Source organism: Ursus americanus, chromosome 16 (assembly GCF_024610735.1).
Source record: "Ursus americanus isolate L20-20 chromosome 16, mUrsAme1.1.p, whole genome shotgun sequence".
Taxonomy (NCBI): domain Eukaryota; kingdom Metazoa; phylum Chordata; class Mammalia; order Carnivora; family Ursidae; genus Ursus; species Ursus americanus.
In genome coordinates, this window is record NC_142142.1 from 11,628,999 (window position 1) to 11,648,890 (window position 19,892).

At 55.3% G+C, this 19,892-nt stretch overlaps 2 protein-coding genes across 11 annotated transcripts in view; both read left to right on the plus strand.

The window, feature by feature from the left end:
• CAPN5 (calpain 5) overlaps positions 1 to 3,245 on the plus strand; it is a 52,322-nt gene extending 49,077 nt beyond the window's left edge. For all 5 annotated transcript variants that reach the window (XM_045816186.2, XM_045816188.2, XM_045816185.2 and 2 more), the window contains one exon: positions 740 to 3,245. In XM_045816186.2, the coding sequence (XP_045672142.1) occupies positions 740 to 922 (183 nt within the window). In that variant the 3' untranslated portion in view covers positions 923 to 3,245. The remainder of the gene's footprint in view (positions 1 to 739) is intronic.
• Positions 3,246 to 4,954: 1,709 nt separating this feature from the next.
• Positions 4,955 to 19,892, plus strand: part of MYO7A (myosin VIIA) — a 79,431-nt gene continuing 64,493 nt past the window's right edge. The window contains exons 1-3 of one of the 6 annotated variants that reach the window (XM_087868178.1): positions 4,955 to 5,406; positions 7,345 to 7,408; positions 8,284 to 8,424. In XM_087868178.1, coding sequence (XP_087724304.1) covers positions 7,391 to 7,408; positions 8,284 to 8,424 — 159 coding nt within the window. In that variant the 5' untranslated portion in view covers positions 4,955 to 5,406; positions 7,345 to 7,390. Of the gene's footprint in view, positions 5,407 to 7,344; positions 7,409 to 8,283; positions 8,425 to 15,771; positions 16,369 to 19,892 lie in introns of those variants that run through there. The other 5 variants (XM_045816141.2, XM_045816142.2, XM_045816144.2 and 2 more) reach the window with 5 other exon arrangements.

The following is a 19,892-nucleotide window of genomic DNA, read 5'->3' on the forward strand; positions in this document are numbered from 1 at the left end:
GGCCTCACAAATTCTCTGGCCGGCCCTGCCCGGTGCCCCAGAGTTCCCCCTGTGGGGTGGGCAAGTTGGATTGGCTGGTGTGATTTTGAGACACAGCAGAGTCATGCCAGGGACAGTGGTCACCTCTGCCAGCTTTGCCCCAGGGGCTTGGGAGCTGTTCCTTAAATCCCTCTGGAGGTGGGTCTACCAGGAGAGCTTGCGCCGAGATGCGATGCCGCGTGGTAGGGGTAGCTGTTTCCCGAGAGCGAGGGACCAGAGAGCCAGGGTCCTGGCCATGGGCTTCCTTCCCTTCTCAGGCCAAGGTGGCCAGTGGATGATTCTGGGCTCATTAGCGGGAAGTCCTCCATCCCCCGGGTCCAGGCCAGCCCCTCCCCGGGTGAGAAACCATCTGTAAACAAACTCCCAGTTCCTCTGGGGAAGCCCCTATAAGATTTCCAAGTTTTCCTAATAGTGGGTCCCACTGGATCAAATCACGAACCCGTAGATGTTGGGGCTGAAAGGACCCATAGGGGCCACTGATCCAACCCTATATTGAAGATGGGGAAATCAAGGCAGCGGGTGTATCACTTGTCCAGCGTCACCTGAGGTCAGCAGCAGAGCTAATAACACACTTAACTGTGTCCGTGGAAGGGAGCTGGACAGATGGAAGGAAGCCTGAGGCTCTGGAAGGAGTACGGCCAGACCTGTACCCCTGCTCTTAAAGGCGCTCCCTGCACCGCGATCCTCTGTCTCCTCCCAGATCTGGAACCACCGCGTCCTGAAGGACGAATTCCTGGGCCAGGTGCGCCTGAAGGCTGACCCGGACGACCTCCAGGCCCTGCACACCCTCCGCCTCCAGGACCGCAGCAGCCGGCAGCCCAGCGACCTGCCCGGCACCGTCGCCGTGCGTGTCTTCAGCAGCACCTCCCTCACGGCCGTCTGACGCCTGCCCCCCTGCCTGGCCGCCGCGGTTTTACCATCTGCATGTCCCCAGCCTGGCCAGGGACTCGCCCGGGAGCCAGGACGCTGGGGGCCTCTTCCCAGCTTTTCCGCTGACTTGCTGTGTGACCTGGGGAGCCCTCTGCCCTTCTCAGGGCCTCAGTGTCCCAAGGCCCCCAAAGCAGTCCCTTCTCATGGAGGAACCTTCCTGCCTGAGATTGACAAGCCCTCTCCTTACCCCAGCCGTCGCCACTGCGAAGGGACTCTATCTGTTGAAAACATTTTCCCAGGGCCCTGCTGTCTGCCGACGGAGTGCCGAGATCTCACTTGTTTACACACAATCTGCCACGTCCCCTAACCCCGCTCTTGCCCCTTGTGTCCCAGGCCCGCCCCTATGAACCAGACCTTGCTTTCTCTGTCACCTACACCTGCTTTTCTAGCCACCTTGAAAGGACTCTTGGCTCTTGCTGGGTTCCTGCTTGGGCTGGAGTCAGGAAAATGGGCAGGTGACATTTGTTCGTTCTCTGATCCTATCCACTTGCCCATCCATTTATTTATTCAACAGAGATTTGCCAAATGAATAAACGATGTCCATGAGACCCCCAGGTGGCACCAGGCACCTCACTGCCACTCTGGGAGACCCGGCCCGTCCTGGGCCTCACCCCTGCTCTCAGGTCCTCTCCAAGGCCGATGCCCAGATGCCCAGAGGAGCTATGGCTGCCCCCTCACCCCAGGCTGATTTCACTCCCAGCCTCTGCGTGAAGGCCCCTAGTGGGATGGTGGCGGCCATGGGGAGGAAGGGCGTCTTCCTGCCTCTACTGCCCTCATGCCAGGAGGCGTGTGCCCGGTTTGGTGGGCCAGGAGGGTGTGGGGAGGCGTGGGGACCTGAAGGCCCCCCTCTGCTGCAAGACCTGAGCTTTTCCCGGGACAAGGGACCCTGGGGCGGTGGTTTCCGGCCCACTGGACTCAGGTCATTTGTCGGGCTTGGCAGGAGACAGGTAAGTCCGTCACCTGACCAGAGGCCCCTCTTCCAGCATTCCCCCCAGAATGCAGCCAAAGAGGCTATGGCCCTCCTCTTGCTGCCTCGATCAAAGTGTCCCTTTAGTCCCCAATGCTTTATATTCTCTATGTGTTACCAATTTTAACCAGGGGCTTTTAAACTGAGAGCCTGAACCCCCTTTTTTCATCTTCACCTCCAGTTCCTGTGGTCCGCTGATTTTATTTTGATTCTGCTGGGGGGAGGGATGAGGAGTCCTGCCTTCTCAGAGGAGGACCGCAGCAGGTGAAGAAGAGGGTGTTCGGGCGTTTCACCAGCTGGCCCCACCTGGGTTCCTGGTGAGTGTTGGTGCCACGACCTGTGCCCTTTGCTGGCTGCAGACCAAGCGATGTAAATGAAAAGCCCAGTTGGTTTAAGAACAGGAACTCCTGTGGCCTTGCTGGGAATTCCGGGCACCTGAACATTTGGCTCCTCAGCTGGCTGTTCGGCGCCGTGTCCTGGCTGGAGGCGCTGGGTGTGCCTGGCTCTGCCCCTGCGCCCTGGCGCCCGACCACGTGTGAGGACAAGAGGATTCCTTCTTGAAAAGCTGGGACTTCTCCTCCAGAACTTGGGTCTGGGGCTGGGACAGGACCACGTGACCAGGAGCAAGTCCCTGAACCCTCCTGTGCCTCGATTTCCCTTCTGTGAAGTGGGGCCAATGGTTCTTGTGTGTCGGTGCTCTCACAAGTGCTGAATAAGGGCAAAACCATACCTTTTCTGTGTCTCTGTAGCATGCCCACTACGCACATTTCATGTAATCACTCCTCAGTGTCTTTTCAAAGTGAAGATTCCCGAGTCGGGGTGGAGAGGTGAGGGCCAGACACACCAGCGTGGGGCCCCTGGGGCTGACACCTGAGTCTTTGCTCCACCATGCCCACCTGGGCTAGCGGGCAAACAAGGACCGATGGGCAGGCCTGTGTGGGCTTCAGTCTGGGGATTGGGCACTGCTGCCCCCCTCGGGCCCTCCCAGAAAAAACCAGTTTCGGCAGCCCTGCCCTTGCTTGCTGCCCCTCTGAGTGGGCCAGGCTGGCTCCTAGCTGTGCAAAGGGCCCTGGTCCCTGGGCAGGTGAGGATGGAGTTCTGGCGGCCGGGACTGGAGGGTGGGTGGGGAGAGCAAATGCTCCATTCCCCTGATGTGCCCTTCAGCCCGTGGGGTCCTCAGCGTCCCCACCTGCTGCTGGGCAGGGCTTCTGGTCATATCACCTGGATGTGGGCTTCACTTCCCCAGGGCCGACCATGGGGTCGGGAGCGGAGACCTGTTCTGTTCTCAATAAACATTACCACAATCTCAGAGAGACTCTTGCATCTGTCTGTCCCTCTGGGGTAAGAGACAGTGGAGGGGATATTCCAGCTGAGGCGGGACCCTGCTGCCAGCTGGTGCATCTGTGGGCGGAGGTCACGGGGATCATCCCATCATTCCTTCCGCTGGCCTTGTCCCAAGCCCCATCCCAGGCATTGGGGCTGCAGGGAACCAGCCAGTCCCATCTGTGGGGCAGTCCACACACTAGCTGGGGGGCAGGAGGCCAATGGAGACACTGCAATTCTAACAAGCACTGTGCAGGGAGTGACTGGAAGGGCAGTGTGGGTTCTGTGGGGTTCCAGCCTACCTGGGAGGGAAGGTCGATGCCCTGGTGCAAGGGGACAGTGGAGGGAGGGAGGCAGCCACAGGAAGAGGAGCTGGGTTTGTGGGGCGCAGGTGGATGGGGGGAGGCCAGAGTGGAGGCTGTTGGGAGGAAGCTGCTGGCAGCTCCAGCCAGGAAGTTGGGGGGTAGGGACTGGGGAGAACTCGTGGACAGATTTTGGAGGTAGAGTGGACAGAACACAGTGATGACTGGGTCGGGGTGGGGAGTGAGGGAAAATGAATGGAGGCCAGTTGGTAGGTTTTCTCTACAGGATCGTGAGCAAAGGACATTATGGACGCTGAGCCCTGCTGGCACAGAACATGACCGTGGGTCTCTCCATCGTGCCGTCTGCGCAGGCCGCCACCAGCCTGGGAGGCTCAGCAAGGGACGTGATTGGAGGAGGGGTAGGTAGCAAGTGGCAGTGGCAGGAGCTAGCCCAGAAGTGGGGACGGTGCCCCGGCACAGCCCCTGCCCGGGCCGCCTGGCTGAGGCCGCTCTGGCAGCCGGGGGCCTGCAGGGGTTGGGAGCGTTGAGTCAGAGTCTGAGTCCCGGCACTGTCGCTTCTCACCTGAGGCTGGACGCTCAGCCTTGCTCCCGTGGGGGCTCCAGAGGGCAGCTGCGCCCGCGCCCAGCAGGTGGCACCCTTGAGCCTCCCACCCTATTCCTTGGGGGGTAGCCTTTTCCCTGCAGACGCACCCCACTTACAGAGGCGGGGGCTCCAAGAGTGCTTCCCTCTGCCCAGGCCAAAGGGGCCCCTAGAGACGCCTGCCCTGATGGGGCAGCTGCCAGGGAGGCAGGAGGCAGAGGGTGGTGACAAGGACATGCCAGGTCTCAGCGAGGAGTCCTCCATGTTATGTCTTTGCCATGCTAGTAACACTGTGGAACCCTCCTGTGTGTGCCCCGCCCCCCACTTCTACATCACAGTAGTTCGCCGCAGTTCATCCGTGTCCCTGGGACAGGCAGGCTTGCTCCAAGTCCGTTGGTTTGAGAGACAGTTTCCTGGATGATTGTGGACAACACCTCCCCCTCCCCCAGAACAGGCTGTGGGGACAGTGTTGAAGTGAAGAGCTTTAGGGGGCACATCTGAGGGGAGCCCTTGGGCGTGGGTCTGGGGAAGGGTGGTGTGTGTACAGGGACTGGGGAGAAAGGGCTGGAACGTGGGGCCTGCAGCCTCCTGCCCGCCCCGTCCCGCTCTGCCAGGTCCTTCCAAGAGTGTCAAGCAGGCATTTAGAGAGAAAACAGGCGTGGTGGAGGGCGGGCAGGTGCCGGGACTCAGCAAATCAGGGACGGGGTCGGGATGGGCGGTGCCCCGCCCACGTGCAGGGAGCAGGTGGCCCTACTGCGTATAATAGCCGGCAGCTGGGGCCGGCACGGGGCGTTTTTGCTTGAGTCCCACGCTGCTCAGCAGCACAGCCGAGGGACCCCAGGGCCCCTGCCTCCCCACTGGGCAGCCGGCTCCGCACCGGGCCGGGCGGCACAGCCTGCCTCCTGCGCTGAGGTCACGACACCCAGATCTTGGAGGCCCCTCTGGCTCCGCCTCCTGAGGGAAGGCTCTGGAGTGGGCTGCGGGGAGGGCAGCAGTGCCGCTGGACAGCCGCCCTGGTCGGGAAAGAGAGGGAGAGGCTGAGACGGAGACAGGCAGTCGCACAGGGAGGAACGGACAGATCCAGAGAGATCCCCAGAGTGACGGGCCTCGGAGCAAGACAGAGGAAGAGTGGACGTGGGTCTGCAGACTGTCCCAGACCCGGGACCCCGGCTCTTGAGCCCTTCGTGCGGGTGGCAGCTGCAGCCAGCCTGGTGCGTTGCTGAGAGTGGGGAGCTGGGACCCCGGTAAGCGTGGGCTGCCCCCTATCCTGGGCACTGGGAGAAGGGTTTGCTGGACGTTGGGGGGATCACGGACTTGGGCCTCCCTGGAGCCCCTGCCCCCACAGCCATTTGCTCCTGGTCTGGGTGTCCTGCCACATTTGCGGGAGCAGCCACAATAGCCACGAAACGAAACGGTCCTGAAACTGGACAGATGGAGGCTTGTAGCCTGGAGAAGGGCAGAGTCGGGGGCATGGTGTCCATTGAATGGTCTCTGACCGGGCCTGGGGCAGGGGGGCAAACGTGCTAGGGTAGCGATGAGAGAGAGAGAGAGTCTTTTTTGGCCTCTGACACTCCTCCTTAATCTCTTTCTTTATCTCTCTTTCTCTCTCTTTGGATAAGTAACTTCTTTCCTCTGTGCCTCAAATTTCCCATCTGTGAAATGGGAACAGGAAGCCCCCCTCCCCCCAGGGTTGTTGTGGAGACAAGGTAAAGTCCACCATGGACACAGAAGTGTAAATAGAGTTTTGCCTATTGTCAATTTGAAAAGCACTTAACTTAAACGTGGGCTAGTTCTTATTTTCAGGAAGAAGTTTATCTTGTAGCTTTTCCCTTCCGTGTGACTGTTAAAGTCCATGCCCCTTCCACCCTCCAGAGTCCTGAAAGGCCTGGCTCTGCCCCGGCTCTTGAGGCTCACCCTGGTGCAGGAGGCTGGCACAGCCGCTGGGCACCCTGTTTGGACATGGCTCCCCAGGGAAGCCGCCTGCCAGCCCTGTTGAATCGCCTTCCCCGCCAGCCAGGCTGGGTGCCGGAGCTCCAGGGCAGGGGTCAGGGCTCAGGTGTCAGGCAGTGTCCTGGACAGAGGATCAAATGCCCCAGTGCCTCTGAACGGGCCTTGTGAAAAATTGATGCTCACCCTGGGGGGCAAGTTGGGGGGGCAGAGGGGCCTCACACCAGGACCTGTGGACTGGGGCTGCCTGGATCACCACACTTGGTCCCAGGGTTCCTTCCTAAGCAATCTCTGGGCCTGGCCCTATACTGTGTGAGGTAGTGACTGAGCCCACCCCCTGCCCTGGATTAACTCCCCAACTTTGGGGTGACAGAGGTGGGGACAGACCCTGACCTGACAACATAATGCATATAATCAGGGCTGGATAGACAGAAACATCAGAGCTTTTGGCACCTTAGGGGTGGTCAGGCAGGGAAGGCTTCCTGGAGGAGGTGCTGTCTGAACTGAGCCATGAAGTATAGGTGGGAATTTACTAGTCAGAATTCCAGGTGGAGGGGGTCAATGTATGCAGAGGCCAGGAGCTACGAAAAGGGTTGGCATTCTTCAGGAGTAGTGAGTGCTAAGGATAGCCCAAGTGTCAGGGAGGGGGTGGGGAAGAGGCGGTGAGAGGGAAGACTAAGACATCAGCAGGAGGCACATGGTACTGGGCCTTAGAAGCCAGCCTGGTGGGCTTAGAGCCCCCATCCTGAATGCAGTGGGTGCTCTGTGGAAGGGTTTTAGTTAGGGCATGCCATGAGCAGGTCGTGCTCAGCCTGCGACCCTCCCCTTGGGCCTGGCTGCTCCCGTCACCCTGGGGCAGCCCTGAACTCGGAGGCCGGAAATCAAGTCCTAGTCCTGAATTTGCCCTGCCCTGCTGTGTAACTTCGGCAAGTCCCTTTGCCCGTATGTTCAGGGGAGGGGGCTGGACTTGCTATTTCCTAGGAGCCCTTTAGAAATCTCTGAATGACCGTAACCAAGAGAAGAGCTCAGCTGCTCTGGGCAGTAGAGCCGGTGACCGTGGCTGAGGCTCAGGTCACGCAGGCTGGGCTGTGGCCAGAAGGAGAGCAGCCAGGGAGGGAGGGTTCCCCAGGGGGAGGCACGGCTGAGGCTTTGGGAAGAGCCCAGGTGACCCCAGCCAGGCTCTTGGCTGCCAGGGCCGGCCTGCTCAGAGGCTTCGCATGGTCTCTCCCCCACAGATCTGTATCTGGCCAGGCGGGAAGCACGAGCGTCTGACGACGGACGATGGTGATTCTTCAGCAGGTGAGTGCTCCCCGTGCCCCACTGGCCTTCCTCTGGCTATGCCAGGAGGAACCCTGTTGGGAGGCTCATCCTGTCCCATCCCACATTCTCTCATCCATATGGTTAAACCATAGGACACCCTCCCCAGTGCTTTCTTTTAGAAGCCTCCTGTCTATGCTTCAAAAGCCAGCGGTGAAACTTTCCCGCCTCTCGCAGGCCCAGTCTGGAGCTGCTCCCTCTGATGTGTCTGCTGAGCCCTTCCCTTCTCACTGTACTCACCCCACTGGGTAGAAATTATTTATTTATGTGCATCTCTGAATCCCCAGGCATTCCAGAAAATAGAATAGCAGGTGCAAAGGCCCAAATGTGGGAAAGCCTTTGGGCACCGGGAATAGGAAGTCGGTCAGTCTAGTGAAGCCAGACAAGGAAGGGCTTGAGCCTCACAAGGGGCAGTGAGTGGGGGATGACCTGCTTAGAGCGTGAGCCCCCTGGGGTAATATGGGGAAGAGGCAGGGGTGCTGGCCCTGGCCGAGTCCTCTAGCCCGCCTTCCTTCCCGGGGCCACAGTGGCCTCTGACCCTCAGCCCTTCCCCGTGATCAGCCTGAGGCTCTAATGAGCTCCTGGTCTCCAGAGCCAGGAATGTGGGCCCCGAGCCAGGTCTGCTTGGCACCAAGCCCCAGGGCTGGTTGGAGTGTGTGCCGTGGGGGCTTGGCCGGCAGCTTCACATCCTCCAGGCCCGTCAGAGGCCAGTGGGCAGCCTTGTTCTGCAGCTGCGTGTGTGTGTGTGTGTGTGTGTGTGTGTGTGTGTGTGTGTGTGTGTGAGAGAGAGAGAGAGAGAGAGAGAGAAGGCAGGCTTCAGGCAGGGTGGGATCGGAATGGACAGTCTTCCATCCCAGGGCTGGAGGAGACCCCCTTTGGAGCCCCTCGGCCTGACAGCCTGTTCAAAGCCCCAGCAGAGACAGCCAGAGCCAACAGAAGGAAAGTCGCTGTCACTGAACGTTTGCTGGTGCCAAGGCCTCAGCTGCAGGCAGGGCTCGGTGAGTGGGGGACTTCGTAGCCCTCGGAGGGGCAGCCTGGGCCACCCAGAGCCCCCATGGGGGTTTTGGCTGACGGTGCCTTCCCCCTCACGGGCCCTCTCCGCACGCTGGTCCACCTCACCCTGTGAGCGGGCTGTGCTGGGAGAGGGTGTCCACGGGGAAGCCCAGGCTCTGCCCACCCCTCACACAGACAGTACAGTTCTGTCGCTGCTTTGCCCCTGAGAAAGGGGCAGCTCTGGGGAGCCAGCCAGCTACGCAGCTCCACAGGCCACACACCAGGGCTCCGGCGTGGGCTTCGTTTTTGGTGAGTGGGCAGATTTGGCCATGTCTTTCAGCCTTCCTGAGCCCGTTTCCTGCCTATAAAATGAGGGGGGAAAGCCCTCTTTCCTGGGATGGTGGTTGTGAAGATAAAATGCCGCGAGGGTTCCCTCAAGGTGCTGCTGCTTTCACCTCCCTTCCTCCTGCCTCTCCTTCCTGCCCTGAAAGACCCCGGTTCTCTCACACACCCTGCCCTGAGCACTTCGCTTCCCATTTTCCTGGCCGCTTTCTCCTCAGGCCTTGAGGTGGCCACTGTTCCCTGGGGAGCCTTCCCTGCTCCGCGCACGGTGGAGTCGGATCACACTCCATCTTCTCCCCCTGCGTACCTGAGAGCCCCAGGTGAGCCTGGGAGTGGGGGACAGCCCTCGTCCTGCTCCCCACTGTCTCCTCAGCCCCGGCACCAGCCCACTCAGATGAGGCTCGATGCTAAAGAAGGAATTCTTACACCCTCACTTGGTCTAAGGAGCGAGGCAGACAGTGGTGGCCACCTCAGCGGAATGCTTGGGACAGCAAAGTCATAAGGCGTCTACAACAGTGCGTCCGATGGAGGACACAGCTCGGTAATGGTTAGCTGCCGCGACGCCTCCTCCCGACAAGACCATGTTGGTAGTGTTCCTGTGAATGAGAATTGCCTGTTCTTTTCTCTCTCACTTTATTTGATGTGAAAATCTCAGGAGACCTCAAAGGACGTGATGGATCTTTCCCCGTGTGGGAAAGATCAGTGATGGCGATTCGCTCCTCCCGCCCTCCATCATCCCAGCCTTTCTGAGCCCCCCAGGGCCCCAGGTACAGGGAACACCTTCATAAACATGGGCGAAGAATCCAGACCTCTTCCCTCATGAAAACGTGCATTTGTTGAAGGTTCTAATTCTTCAAAAGTAGCATCCACGTTGGCCCTACTATGTGCCAGGCACTCTCTAGACATGATCTCCTTTTATTGCCAGAAGGCTATGAGGGGAAGGATCGTCATGTCCATGTCACAGGTGAAGAAGCTGAAGCCCAGATAGGGTCATTTAGACGTAAGCTAGGGCAGGTCCAGACAGGGAAGGCAGCCATGATGGTGAGGGGGCAGCAGGCAGGGAGAGGCCTCAGACCCTGGGAGGGGAGCTGCTGGGTGGCACGGGGAGCAGGCACAGCGCTCGGGATAGGAGAGATCAGACCGTCCCGGTGGGAGGCATTTGCAGAACACAGGCTCTTTCCTAGGGACCCTGGGGAGGTCTGGGCAGACCCGTCAGGTTGATGGCTTCAGGCCTTGGGGGGGTTGGTGCCCGGAGACTCCTAGCGTGCCAGAAGCTGCCTCCCCTCCAGCCACATTCTCACTCACCCACCCAGCAGAATGGCACTGAGCCCCTTCTCTGTACTGGGCACAGAGGATGCAGAGCTAAATTGCTCCCTGTCCTGGAGTAGTTACTGGACTAAGGTGGGAGGTGGCTTGAAACATGGCAAGGGCGCCTTTCAGTGCAACGGTCATAGCAGGAGTCCTGGGCTGGAGTGAGGTGGCACAGAGTCTGGGGGCTGGGGGAGCTTCTGCCCTGCCTGTGGTAGGGGGTTGGGGGGGTGCCGGGGAGGGCGGGAGGCTGTTGCAGGAGCTCCTCGCGTACAGATGGGGGACTGAGGTCTCCGGAGGAGGGACTGGCCCAGGTTACAAGGCCAGCTGGTGCTTGCAAGAACCCACAGATCTTGGGCGCACGTGACCCTCTTAAGGACCTCAGGGAGGGCTGCCGTGCTTCAGTATGATATGATTTCTGGCTCCGTGGTGGACCCAGGGTAGGGACTGAACGTACTTTGCCCGGATTCGGGAGCACCAGGGAGGTTTGAAGATAAATTTGTGGGCTGTTGATAACAGTTGAATTGACCCTTTTATTAAAATGTCCTTCTTTGTCTCTTGTAACAACGTTATAATGATGTCAAGTCTACTTTGGCTGATTTTCTAGCCACTCCAGCTCTTTTTTGGTTACTATTTGCATTATTTTCATGGAATATATATTTTTCTATCTTTTCACTTTCCATCTATTTGTGTCTTTGGATCTGAAGTGAGTCTCCTGCAGTTGGCATATAGCTGGATTCTGGTTTGTTTGTTTTTGCAAACTATTCAGCCAAACTGTACCTTTTAGTTCATTTCCATACAAAGCTTAACTCCTTTCCATATAAAGGCTTCTGCCATTTTGCTGTGTTTTCTTATATGTCCTTCTACTCCCCCCGTCGAATTCCTGTTACTGCCTTCTTTTGTGTTTGATTGATTTTTTCCTCCAGTGTACTTTTGATTCTTTTATCATTTCCATGTATATTCTAGTGGTTACCCTGGGTTTACAGTTAATATCTTACATTTATAAAAATCTAGTGGAAGTTGATACCAACTTAGCTTCAATGGTACATAAAAAATGCTGCTTTTGTTCAGCTCTGTCCCTCTCCCTTTTATATTGTGATTGTCAGAAATTACATCTTTATACATAGTGTGCCCATCAACATAGATTTATAATTATTGTTTTATGCATTTGCCTCTTATTTTTATTTTATTTTAAGATTTTATTTATTTGAGAGAGAGAGAAGATGAGTGGGGGGAAGGAACAGAGGGAAAGGGAGAAGCAGACTCCCCACTGAGCAGGGAGCCTGACGTGGGGCTCGATCCCAGGACCCCAGGATCACAACCTAAGCCCAAGGCAGCCACTTAATCAACTGAGCCACCCAGGACATTTAGGTTCTTAATTCATTTTGAGTTTATTTTTGTGTGTGGTGTAACAAAGTGGTCCAGTTTCATTCATTTGCATGCAGCTGTCTAGTTTTCCCAGCACCAGTTGTTCAAGACCATCTTTTTCCCATTGTATATTCTTTCTGCCTTTGTCAAAGATCAATTGACCATAATTATGGGTTTATTTCTGGACTTTCTATTCTGTTTCATTGACCTATGTGTCTATTTTTGTGCTAGTACCATACTGTTTTGGTCACTACAGCTTTGTAATATAATTTGAAGTCTGGAATTGTGATGCCACCAGTTTTGTTTTTCTTTTTCAAAATTGCTTTGGCTATTGGGGTCTTTTGTGGTTCCATACAAATTTTAGAATTGTGTACTCTAGCTCTCTGAGAAATGTTGTCGGTATTTTGATAGGAATTGCATTAAATGTGTAGATTGCTTGGGGTAGTAGAGATATTTTAACGCATTTGTTCTTTCAATCCATGAACATGGAATGTCTTTCCATTTCTTTGCATTGTCTTTAATTTCTTTCATCCGTGTTTTATAGTTTTCACAGTATAGGTCTTTCACCTCCTTGGTTAAGTGCATTCTTAGGTTTTTTATTATTTTGGGTGCAATTGTAAGTGAGATTGTTTTCTTAATTTCTCTTTCTGCTGCTTCATTATTGGTATATAGAAATGCAATGGATTTCTGTATATTGATTTTGTATCCTGTGACCTTACTGAATTCATTTATCAGTTCTAGTAGTTTTTCGGTGGCATCTTTCAGGTTTTCTATATATATTATCATGTCACCTGCAAATTGTGATAATTTTACTTCCTCCTTACCAATTTGGATGTCTTTTATTTTGTTGTTTTTGTTATCTGATTGTTATGGCTAAGACTCAATGTGGATGTTTTTGAGTTCATCCTACTTGGAATTTACTTAGCTATTTGGACATGAAGATTTGTGTCTTTCCTCAAGTTTGGAACATTTTTGACCGTTATTTCTTCAAATAGCCTTTCTGCCTCTTTCTCTTCTCCTCTCCTTTGGGATTCCCATTATGCATATGTTGGTCCACCTGATGTCCCATACCTTTCTTAGGTTCTGCTCACTTTTCCTAATTCTTTTTTTTCCCCTTCATATTCCTCAGACTGCATAATCTCAATTAACCTATCTCCAAGTTTGCTGATTCTTCCTTCTGCCTGTTCAAATTTGCTGTTGAATGCCTCTAGTGAATTTTTCATATTTGTTATTTTCCAACTAATAATGTGTAATAATTTCTATCCCTTTATTTATACTCTCTATTTGGTGAGATGTTCTGGTTTCATTCCATTCTTTGACTATATTTAAGGTAGTTGAAAAAATCTTTGTCTATAAAGTCCAATGTCTGACCTTCCTCAGGGAAAATTTCTATTAATTTCCTTTTACCTATGAATAGGCCATACTTGTTTCTTTGCCTCATTACTTTTTGTTGGAAACTGGACTTTTTCTTTTTTCTTTTTGGAAACTGGACATTTTAAATATAATGTGATAACTCTGGAAGTCCAATTCTCCTCTCTCTCTCTCTCTCTCTCTCTTTCTCTCTCTGGTTTGTTGTTGCTGCTTCTTGTGAACTGTAGTTTTGTTTAGTGACATTTCTAAACTATCTTTATGAAGACTGTCTTCTTTGCTGTGTGTGGTCACTGAAATTTTGAAAACCCCTATAACCAAAACAAAAAACCTCTTGGTCCTGCAGTTGGGCTCTGTGTGTGTGTGTGTGTGTGTGTGTGTGTGTGTGTGTGTGTGTGTGTGTGTTGGGGCATGCCTTCAATCCTCAGGCCATTTACAAGCCTGCCTTAGCCTTCACTTTTTCTGAACATTCTTCCAACCCTGGGCATATATGAGGTTTTCTAGATTCTCTAGCATATGCAGGAGCTTTTCAAAACCCATATTCCCCTGGCTTTCCTCCAGGCTTTTTGAAGTGTCTATTGTTTTTTTCCAACTGATTATTTTCCCCCCCAGGTGGCAGTGGGTAGTTCATGTATCTTTGAATGTTTTTGCCCAGAGCCCTCCCTAGCTGCTCCTCCACCCCAGGGGAGTTCCAAGTTAGGGAAATAAAGGCAAGGCCCTTGCATTATTCCTTTAGGGAGCTCCCAGACAGGTTAAAACAACCATAATTCTTTGATAACAGGTCTGTTCTGCTTCTGGCCCCAAGAACCCACACCAGGGATGTGAGCCTGCATCTTCAAGATTGCCACAAGATGGGGTGGGGAGGGGTAGGTTAAAACACCACGAAGCTCTCCTGCTGGGGTTCAGTCACCTTTCTCTTTATTCAATAGTCTGTTGGTTACAATAACATTTGATTATTTTCTAGAGTTCTGGTAGTAAAGTTGATTCTGACAGTTCTTGCCATATTTTTAGTGTTTCTATAAAGGAATGAATTCTTGAGTTTCCTTCTTTGCTATCTTCCTTGACATCCCTTGCTCATGACAGTTGGCACAGTGATTAAATGAAAGCTTTTTGTCCCAACTTGATATGTGTCCTTGGGTAAGTCTCTTCACCTCCTCTGAACCTCAGTCTCCCCCCTGGCCAGAGTCGGAGTGGATGGTGGTGTGATGGGGTGAGGGCAGCACCATGAGTTTGTGTGAGGCACCAAAGAAGTACAGAAAAGAAGGCAGTGTTGGGGGGGGGGTTGTGGAGAACAGGTGGCATGCGGCTCTGTGGATCCCTGGTGGCTGGGTGGGGGCAGGGAAGAGGATAGTGGGGTGAAGCAGTCCTGGCAGAGGGCTCCCAGAAGCAACGATGAGGAGAGGGAGACCCTGTCCTGTGTGTTCGAGGCAGCGGCAGATGAGGCTGGAGCAGCAGTGAGCCCTGGGTCTGGGCGAGGATCTGGGAGAGGTCACAGGGGCATGAGACTTGCCTCCCAGACCTGGGGTGCTCGCTGCCTACAGGGAAGGGGCCTCTTCCCACGCTTCAGCCCAGGGTGGCCTGGGTGCATGGGGTTGGGCAGTGGGTCTGGGTCAGTATTTGCCCAGTCTCCCTGAGGGGGCCTCTCTCCATCCACCAGACCTGTTTTACCATCTCTCCCTTCTTACCTCTGCTTCTCTGTGCTCTGCTGTTTCTTCTTCGGGAGTGCCCTTCCCTCTCGTGTCTGCTGCAAAGAGGAACACCGTTAGGTGTTGCCCCTAACGTGACTTGCTCAGTGAATCATAACAACACTCACACAGCCATGTGTTCTAACAGGCACGAATCTGAGTGAGTTACACACGTAAACCATTTTAATCCTCACAGGCAACGCACGAGGTAGTGTTATCCTGTCACCCCACAGTTGCGGAAACAGAGGCCCGCACAGGATGAGGAACTTGCCCAAGGCTCCACAGCTTGAGCAGCCTAGCGGGACTGAACCCAAGCTGTCTGCGTCCCGAGTCCAACCGTGCAGTGGCCACGCTGTCCTGCCTCTCCAGGACTAACCCCTCCCTCATCTGGTGGTACTAGCCTTACCTGGGTCTGGGTCTGTGCATCCCCAGGCTGGGGGCTCTGAGGATGGTGTCCCCTGAACTTGAGTCTGAGCCTGTGAAGGTTGGTCACAGGTTGGTTAAATGGACAAATGGAAGGATGCCTGGAAGCCCACCTCCGGCACCTTCCTGTGTCTGAAGGTCCTGTTCCCATAGACACCCACGGGTGAGTGGATGGGCAGGGATACGTGTGCTTATTCCATGCTCGGCCAAGGGAAGGACCCCTCCCAAGAGCAGGGTACCTGAAAGGGCACAGGAAGAAGGTGGGAATAGCTGTGCTCAGTCGGCTTTGTGCCGGGTGGCGGAGTGCTGGTCCCTGAGGCTGGGATGGGGGTTGGGGTAGAAGGAAGCCCAGGTCCAGTGGGGCAGCTCTGAGTTCTGTGTGAGGCATCGCTCTCTCCTTCTTACCATTCCCCCTACTTCCCATTTGTTTTTATGGGACAAATTAGGCCTCCAGGATTCCAGACAATGCCAAGGGCCAAGTATGGAAACAATAGGCCGAGAAGAGAGAGAGGGAAAGGGGAAGAAGAAAACATAAGTGGGGGGGGGGAAGGAAGTAGGAGGAGAGTCACAGGGCCTGTGCATTCTGGATAGGATGGTGGCCACTGTGGCCCCGAGCCAGGTGCCCAGTCCTGCATGGCTGCCCGGACACAGGAGCCCAGCTTGGTGCTCATCGTCCTGGGGAACCAGGGGACACCCTCCCCCATACCTCAGTGCTTCATCTGCCTGCCTGCGGGAGATTACCAGCTGGCTAGCCTCAAGGCTGGGTGAGGAGGACCAGACAGCAGCTTGTTCAGAAGCTTTGTGTCCCCCCCCGCCCCCCCCCCCCCGCCTCCGGCCCCAAGATGTTTACATGCCATGGCTTTCTAGAGGTAGCCAGTGAGCTAGAAGGATCTTTCAGGCACCTTCCCTTCAGTCTCAAAAACTCATGAAGTTTATTGCGTTCCCCTCCATAACATCCCCAGGCTTCTTTCCATAGAAAACATACAGATTTGTCTCCCAAACTGCGGTCCACGTGAGGTTCCAGGTGCCTCGTTTGGGCTGAGACCTGCAGCTGGGTTCCTGGGCGCCACACTCTGTGTCTGGGTGAAGCCAGCCAGGAGTCCCCATGATCAGGTGGTGGGGGGTCCCGTGCAGATGGAAGAGGGCCAGGGCAGCGACGGCGCCCCCTCCCCGGTCCCGCCCGCGGGCGTCACCTAAGCCGCCGTTGCCATGGGCCCGTGGCAGATGGCCGGGTTTAGGGTTCCCCGGCTGGCGGACGGCACGCACGGGATTAGGTGAATTAGGGAGCCTGAGCCTTGCTGCCACCGGAGCCGCCGCCAGACCCTCCGCGCCATGGAGCCCCCTGCCGACCCCGCCGACCCCGCCGACCCAGCCGAGGCGCGCGCCAAGCAGCCGGACAAGTGGGCGCTGGTGCGCAGCCTGAACCACGTGTTGAAGAGTTATGCGGTCCTGCCGGTGAGGCCTGCGAGGGGAGGGGGAGGGCGCACCCCGGGAAGCCCGCCCAGGGCCTCCGTTTCCCTGCCTGGCGGGAACTGGGGGGTGATGGTCGCAGAGCGCCGGGGTGCACGCAGACAGGGCACTCAGGTGGGCCGTACCATCCCTGATTCCCAGCGGGAACTTGGCCCCCGCCGCCCCCCCTTGTGCATGGAGCTTTTGCGTTCACCCAAGGTGGATGGGCCAGGTCCGAGAAGGGGCTTCCCCACTTCTCCGGGGTCCAGAGCAGGGAGGGCCTCCAGGTGATCCGAGGGGGCTCAGGAGACGGTTCTGGTCTGGCTGGCCCATGGGCAGGAGAGCATGGCCCTCGGTCCCCTCTACCACCTAAGGTTAGCAACTGGAGACTTCCTGCTCACAGGTGCCCTCGACAAGTCGGTCGGTTCGTCTTTCCCACCTGTGAAAATGGGGCTAATAAAACCAGTGTCCCAGAGTGATTATGAGGATGAGAGGGAGAAACAGGTCCTGAGACAGATTCCTTTTCATCCCACAAATGGGGACTGAGTTCCAGGCCCTGCCCCAGAGAAAGGAAGAGGCATAAAGAGCCAAGGCCCTGTTGGAAGTTAACGTTCACCCCACACTGGACTGCACCCCTGGGAGGGCAGGTGGGTGGGCATCAAGGCCAACATGCGTTTGTGGGGTCTCTCATGTTCCCATGCCCTGACTCCGAGTCCGTGAGCTCTGTGAACGCCGAGGCCCAGAGAGACTGAAAGCCTTCCCCAAAGTATTAGTGGTAGAGCTGGGACCTGAATCAAGATCTCTCTCTTTAATTTTTTTAAAGATTTTATTTATTTGTCACAGAGAGAGAGAGTGCACGTGCACAGAAGCAGGGAGCAGCAGGCAGAGGGAGAAGCAGGCTCCCCACCGAGCAAGGAGCCTGATGTGGGACTGGAGCCCGATGCGGGACTCGATCCCAGGACGTCGGGATCGTGACCTGAGCAGAAGGCAGACAACTAAGATCTCTTTACTGTGTGTTCACTCAGGGTGTGCCCAGCTTCCTTGGGGGATTTCTGGGTACTTTTGAGAACTTTTTAGCTAGATTCATTCTGAGAAATCAGTACCTTGGGTCTGGGAGACCCTCTGCTCCAGCCACTCATGAGACAGCAGAGAAGCTGGAACTGGCCCCATATCATAGGGCCATACGGAGGCGTCCATCATGTTACAAATGGGATTTTCAATTCAAGGTGAAGTCTCCAGTGGGGCGCCCTTCGCAATGGAGTGGGACGAATGGGGCCAGATGCAGGCATGGGTGCCTGGAGTCTGGGGATGGGAGGGGCAGCTGGGGTAAGACTTGGGGCCCGTTCCTCTTTTCCTCTCCTCCGACTTCCTGCTCCACAAAAAAATTTCATGTTCTTTTCCGACTTTCTTCTCTCCCCCAGCCAGCAGCTCCTGGCCCACCCTGTTTTCGGCTCAGGCCCTGCCCTGCAGGCGCTCACAGTTTAATGCGTCACCAATTCGATGAGTGACGGTGGCCAGGTTCCTTTGTCTCTTTGGGCCCCAGTTTCCTCATCTGTAAAAATGAAGATTCTTCCAATCCACCTGCATGCTGATACCCAAAGAACTTTCCCTGGGACCATGGGAACTTCTCCCTCAGAGGTTCTCAAGCCTCAGAATTTTCCCTGAGGCCACTTAGCTGCCATTTTAGCCTTTTTCCTCATGTTGAGGCCTGGAACAGAGAAAGAGAAAGTTTAGTCACTGCCCTTCTCGTGACCATCCTTGGTTAGGAGAGCTCTAGTGACTTCTGTTTCTGTGGGCCCTGAGCTCCCTGCTCAGCCTCTCTCACTCCCATTTCCTGCTCGCACAAGGTCTTTTATCTTGGTTATCCTCTGTTCCGAGTGGGATGCATTTTCTGTATGTCAGGCTCTGCTCTGGGTCGGGGAGTACAGGTGACTCAGAGAGACTCTTGCCCTCCAGTTCTGCCCTCTGCTGAGGCTCCCAGCATGACCTTTGGCCCACAAGCATTTAAGGCCAAGGGTCCTATCAGTGTTTCCTGTTTTGCTCGCAGAACTGGGTTCAGGGAGATGTCAGGAAAGAGCACTGAATTTGGAGTTTGTCAGATTTGGATTCATTCCTGGTTTTACTACAAAACAGCTCGGTGAATTTGGGCAGGTTTCTTGACCTCTTTGAGGAGATGATGTAAAAATAGAACCCTCGGCCTAAGGGCTGTCGGTGAGATAGTTAATCGCAGGGAAGCCTCTAACTTGCTACCTGGCCCGCCGTGGGTGTTTTGGGCATTAGGATGAAGCAGTGTCCTGGCCACCTGGTCTCCAGCAGTTAGTGTCTGTCTCTGGCTCTCTCTCATGCTATACATTCTTTATTCTTTCTCATACACCCTCTGGCACCTGCTTTGTCTCTTACACAACCCCCCCGTGCACGCACGCACGCACACACACACACTCACACACTCTCTCGTATATGTTCATACACACATACTCTCTCATCGAGAGACAAATTCTGTTTTTCTGTGTTAGACTGTTTGGGGAGTCCCACCTGAGACTCAGCCCCAGCCCTGTCCTTGGAGCGGGCTGCGTGCTAGTGCTGAATGATTGCATAGATGGTGGTCATCCCGAGCGGTGCTGGCTGTAAGGGGAAACCCAGAGGCCCTGGAGCCTGGGGGCGTGCCCCCGTTCTCCACACAGCAGCCAGAGTGAGCTTTTGAAAATGTAAATTCATCACGCCATCCTACTGCTTAAAACCTTCCAATGGCTTGTCGTCATACTTTAAAGAAAGTCCAACCTCTGTCTGTGGTTATAGGCCCCTGCGTGACCGTGACCTGGCACCTGCGCATGGCCCCCCCACGTCCTCCCCTCGTCTGGCTATAGGCACTCTGCCTTTCCTGTCTGTTCATGGCTCTGTCCCTAAAGCTGGAGCAGGACTGGTCCACAGTGGGTTCTCCATAAATACATACTGGGTGAATGAATGAACTCTTCAGGGGTTGGGGAGGAGGAGTAAGAAGAGGGGGAGGTGGGGAGAGGCTGGAAGAGCTGGACAGATGGGTGGGCATCCTCCCTGTGGACATGCGGGCAGGGTAGCAGGCCAGGGGAGAAGAGCAGTATGAGCCGGGCGTGTCCAGAGGCCCGTGGCCTGGAACTCAGCGCGGCTGAGGGGTGTGCCAGGAAGCACAGTTTGGGTTTGGGACAAAAGGGTTACACAGGGCGCCTTACGGGAAGCAGCCATGCAGCCCGGGGACACCGCAGATGCTCGGGACCACGGAGTACTCCTCCCCAGAGGCTCTCCAGTTCTCCCACTTTTTCTGGGAGAAAGGTTGGGTTTGGAGCTAGCCTGTCTCTGACATGCATAACCTCCCATGAACGGGCAGCTGTGGCCGAAAAATGGTTGATTCTGATGGGAACAGGAGGAGGCTGAGGCCGTGAGGAGTTGGCCTCGGGTCTCCCTGAGCCCACTCCTCAGACACCTGTGGAAACCGAGGCTCAAGTCCATCAGTAACTTGTCTGAGGCCGTTCCTATGGAGTGACCTCATTGTCCTC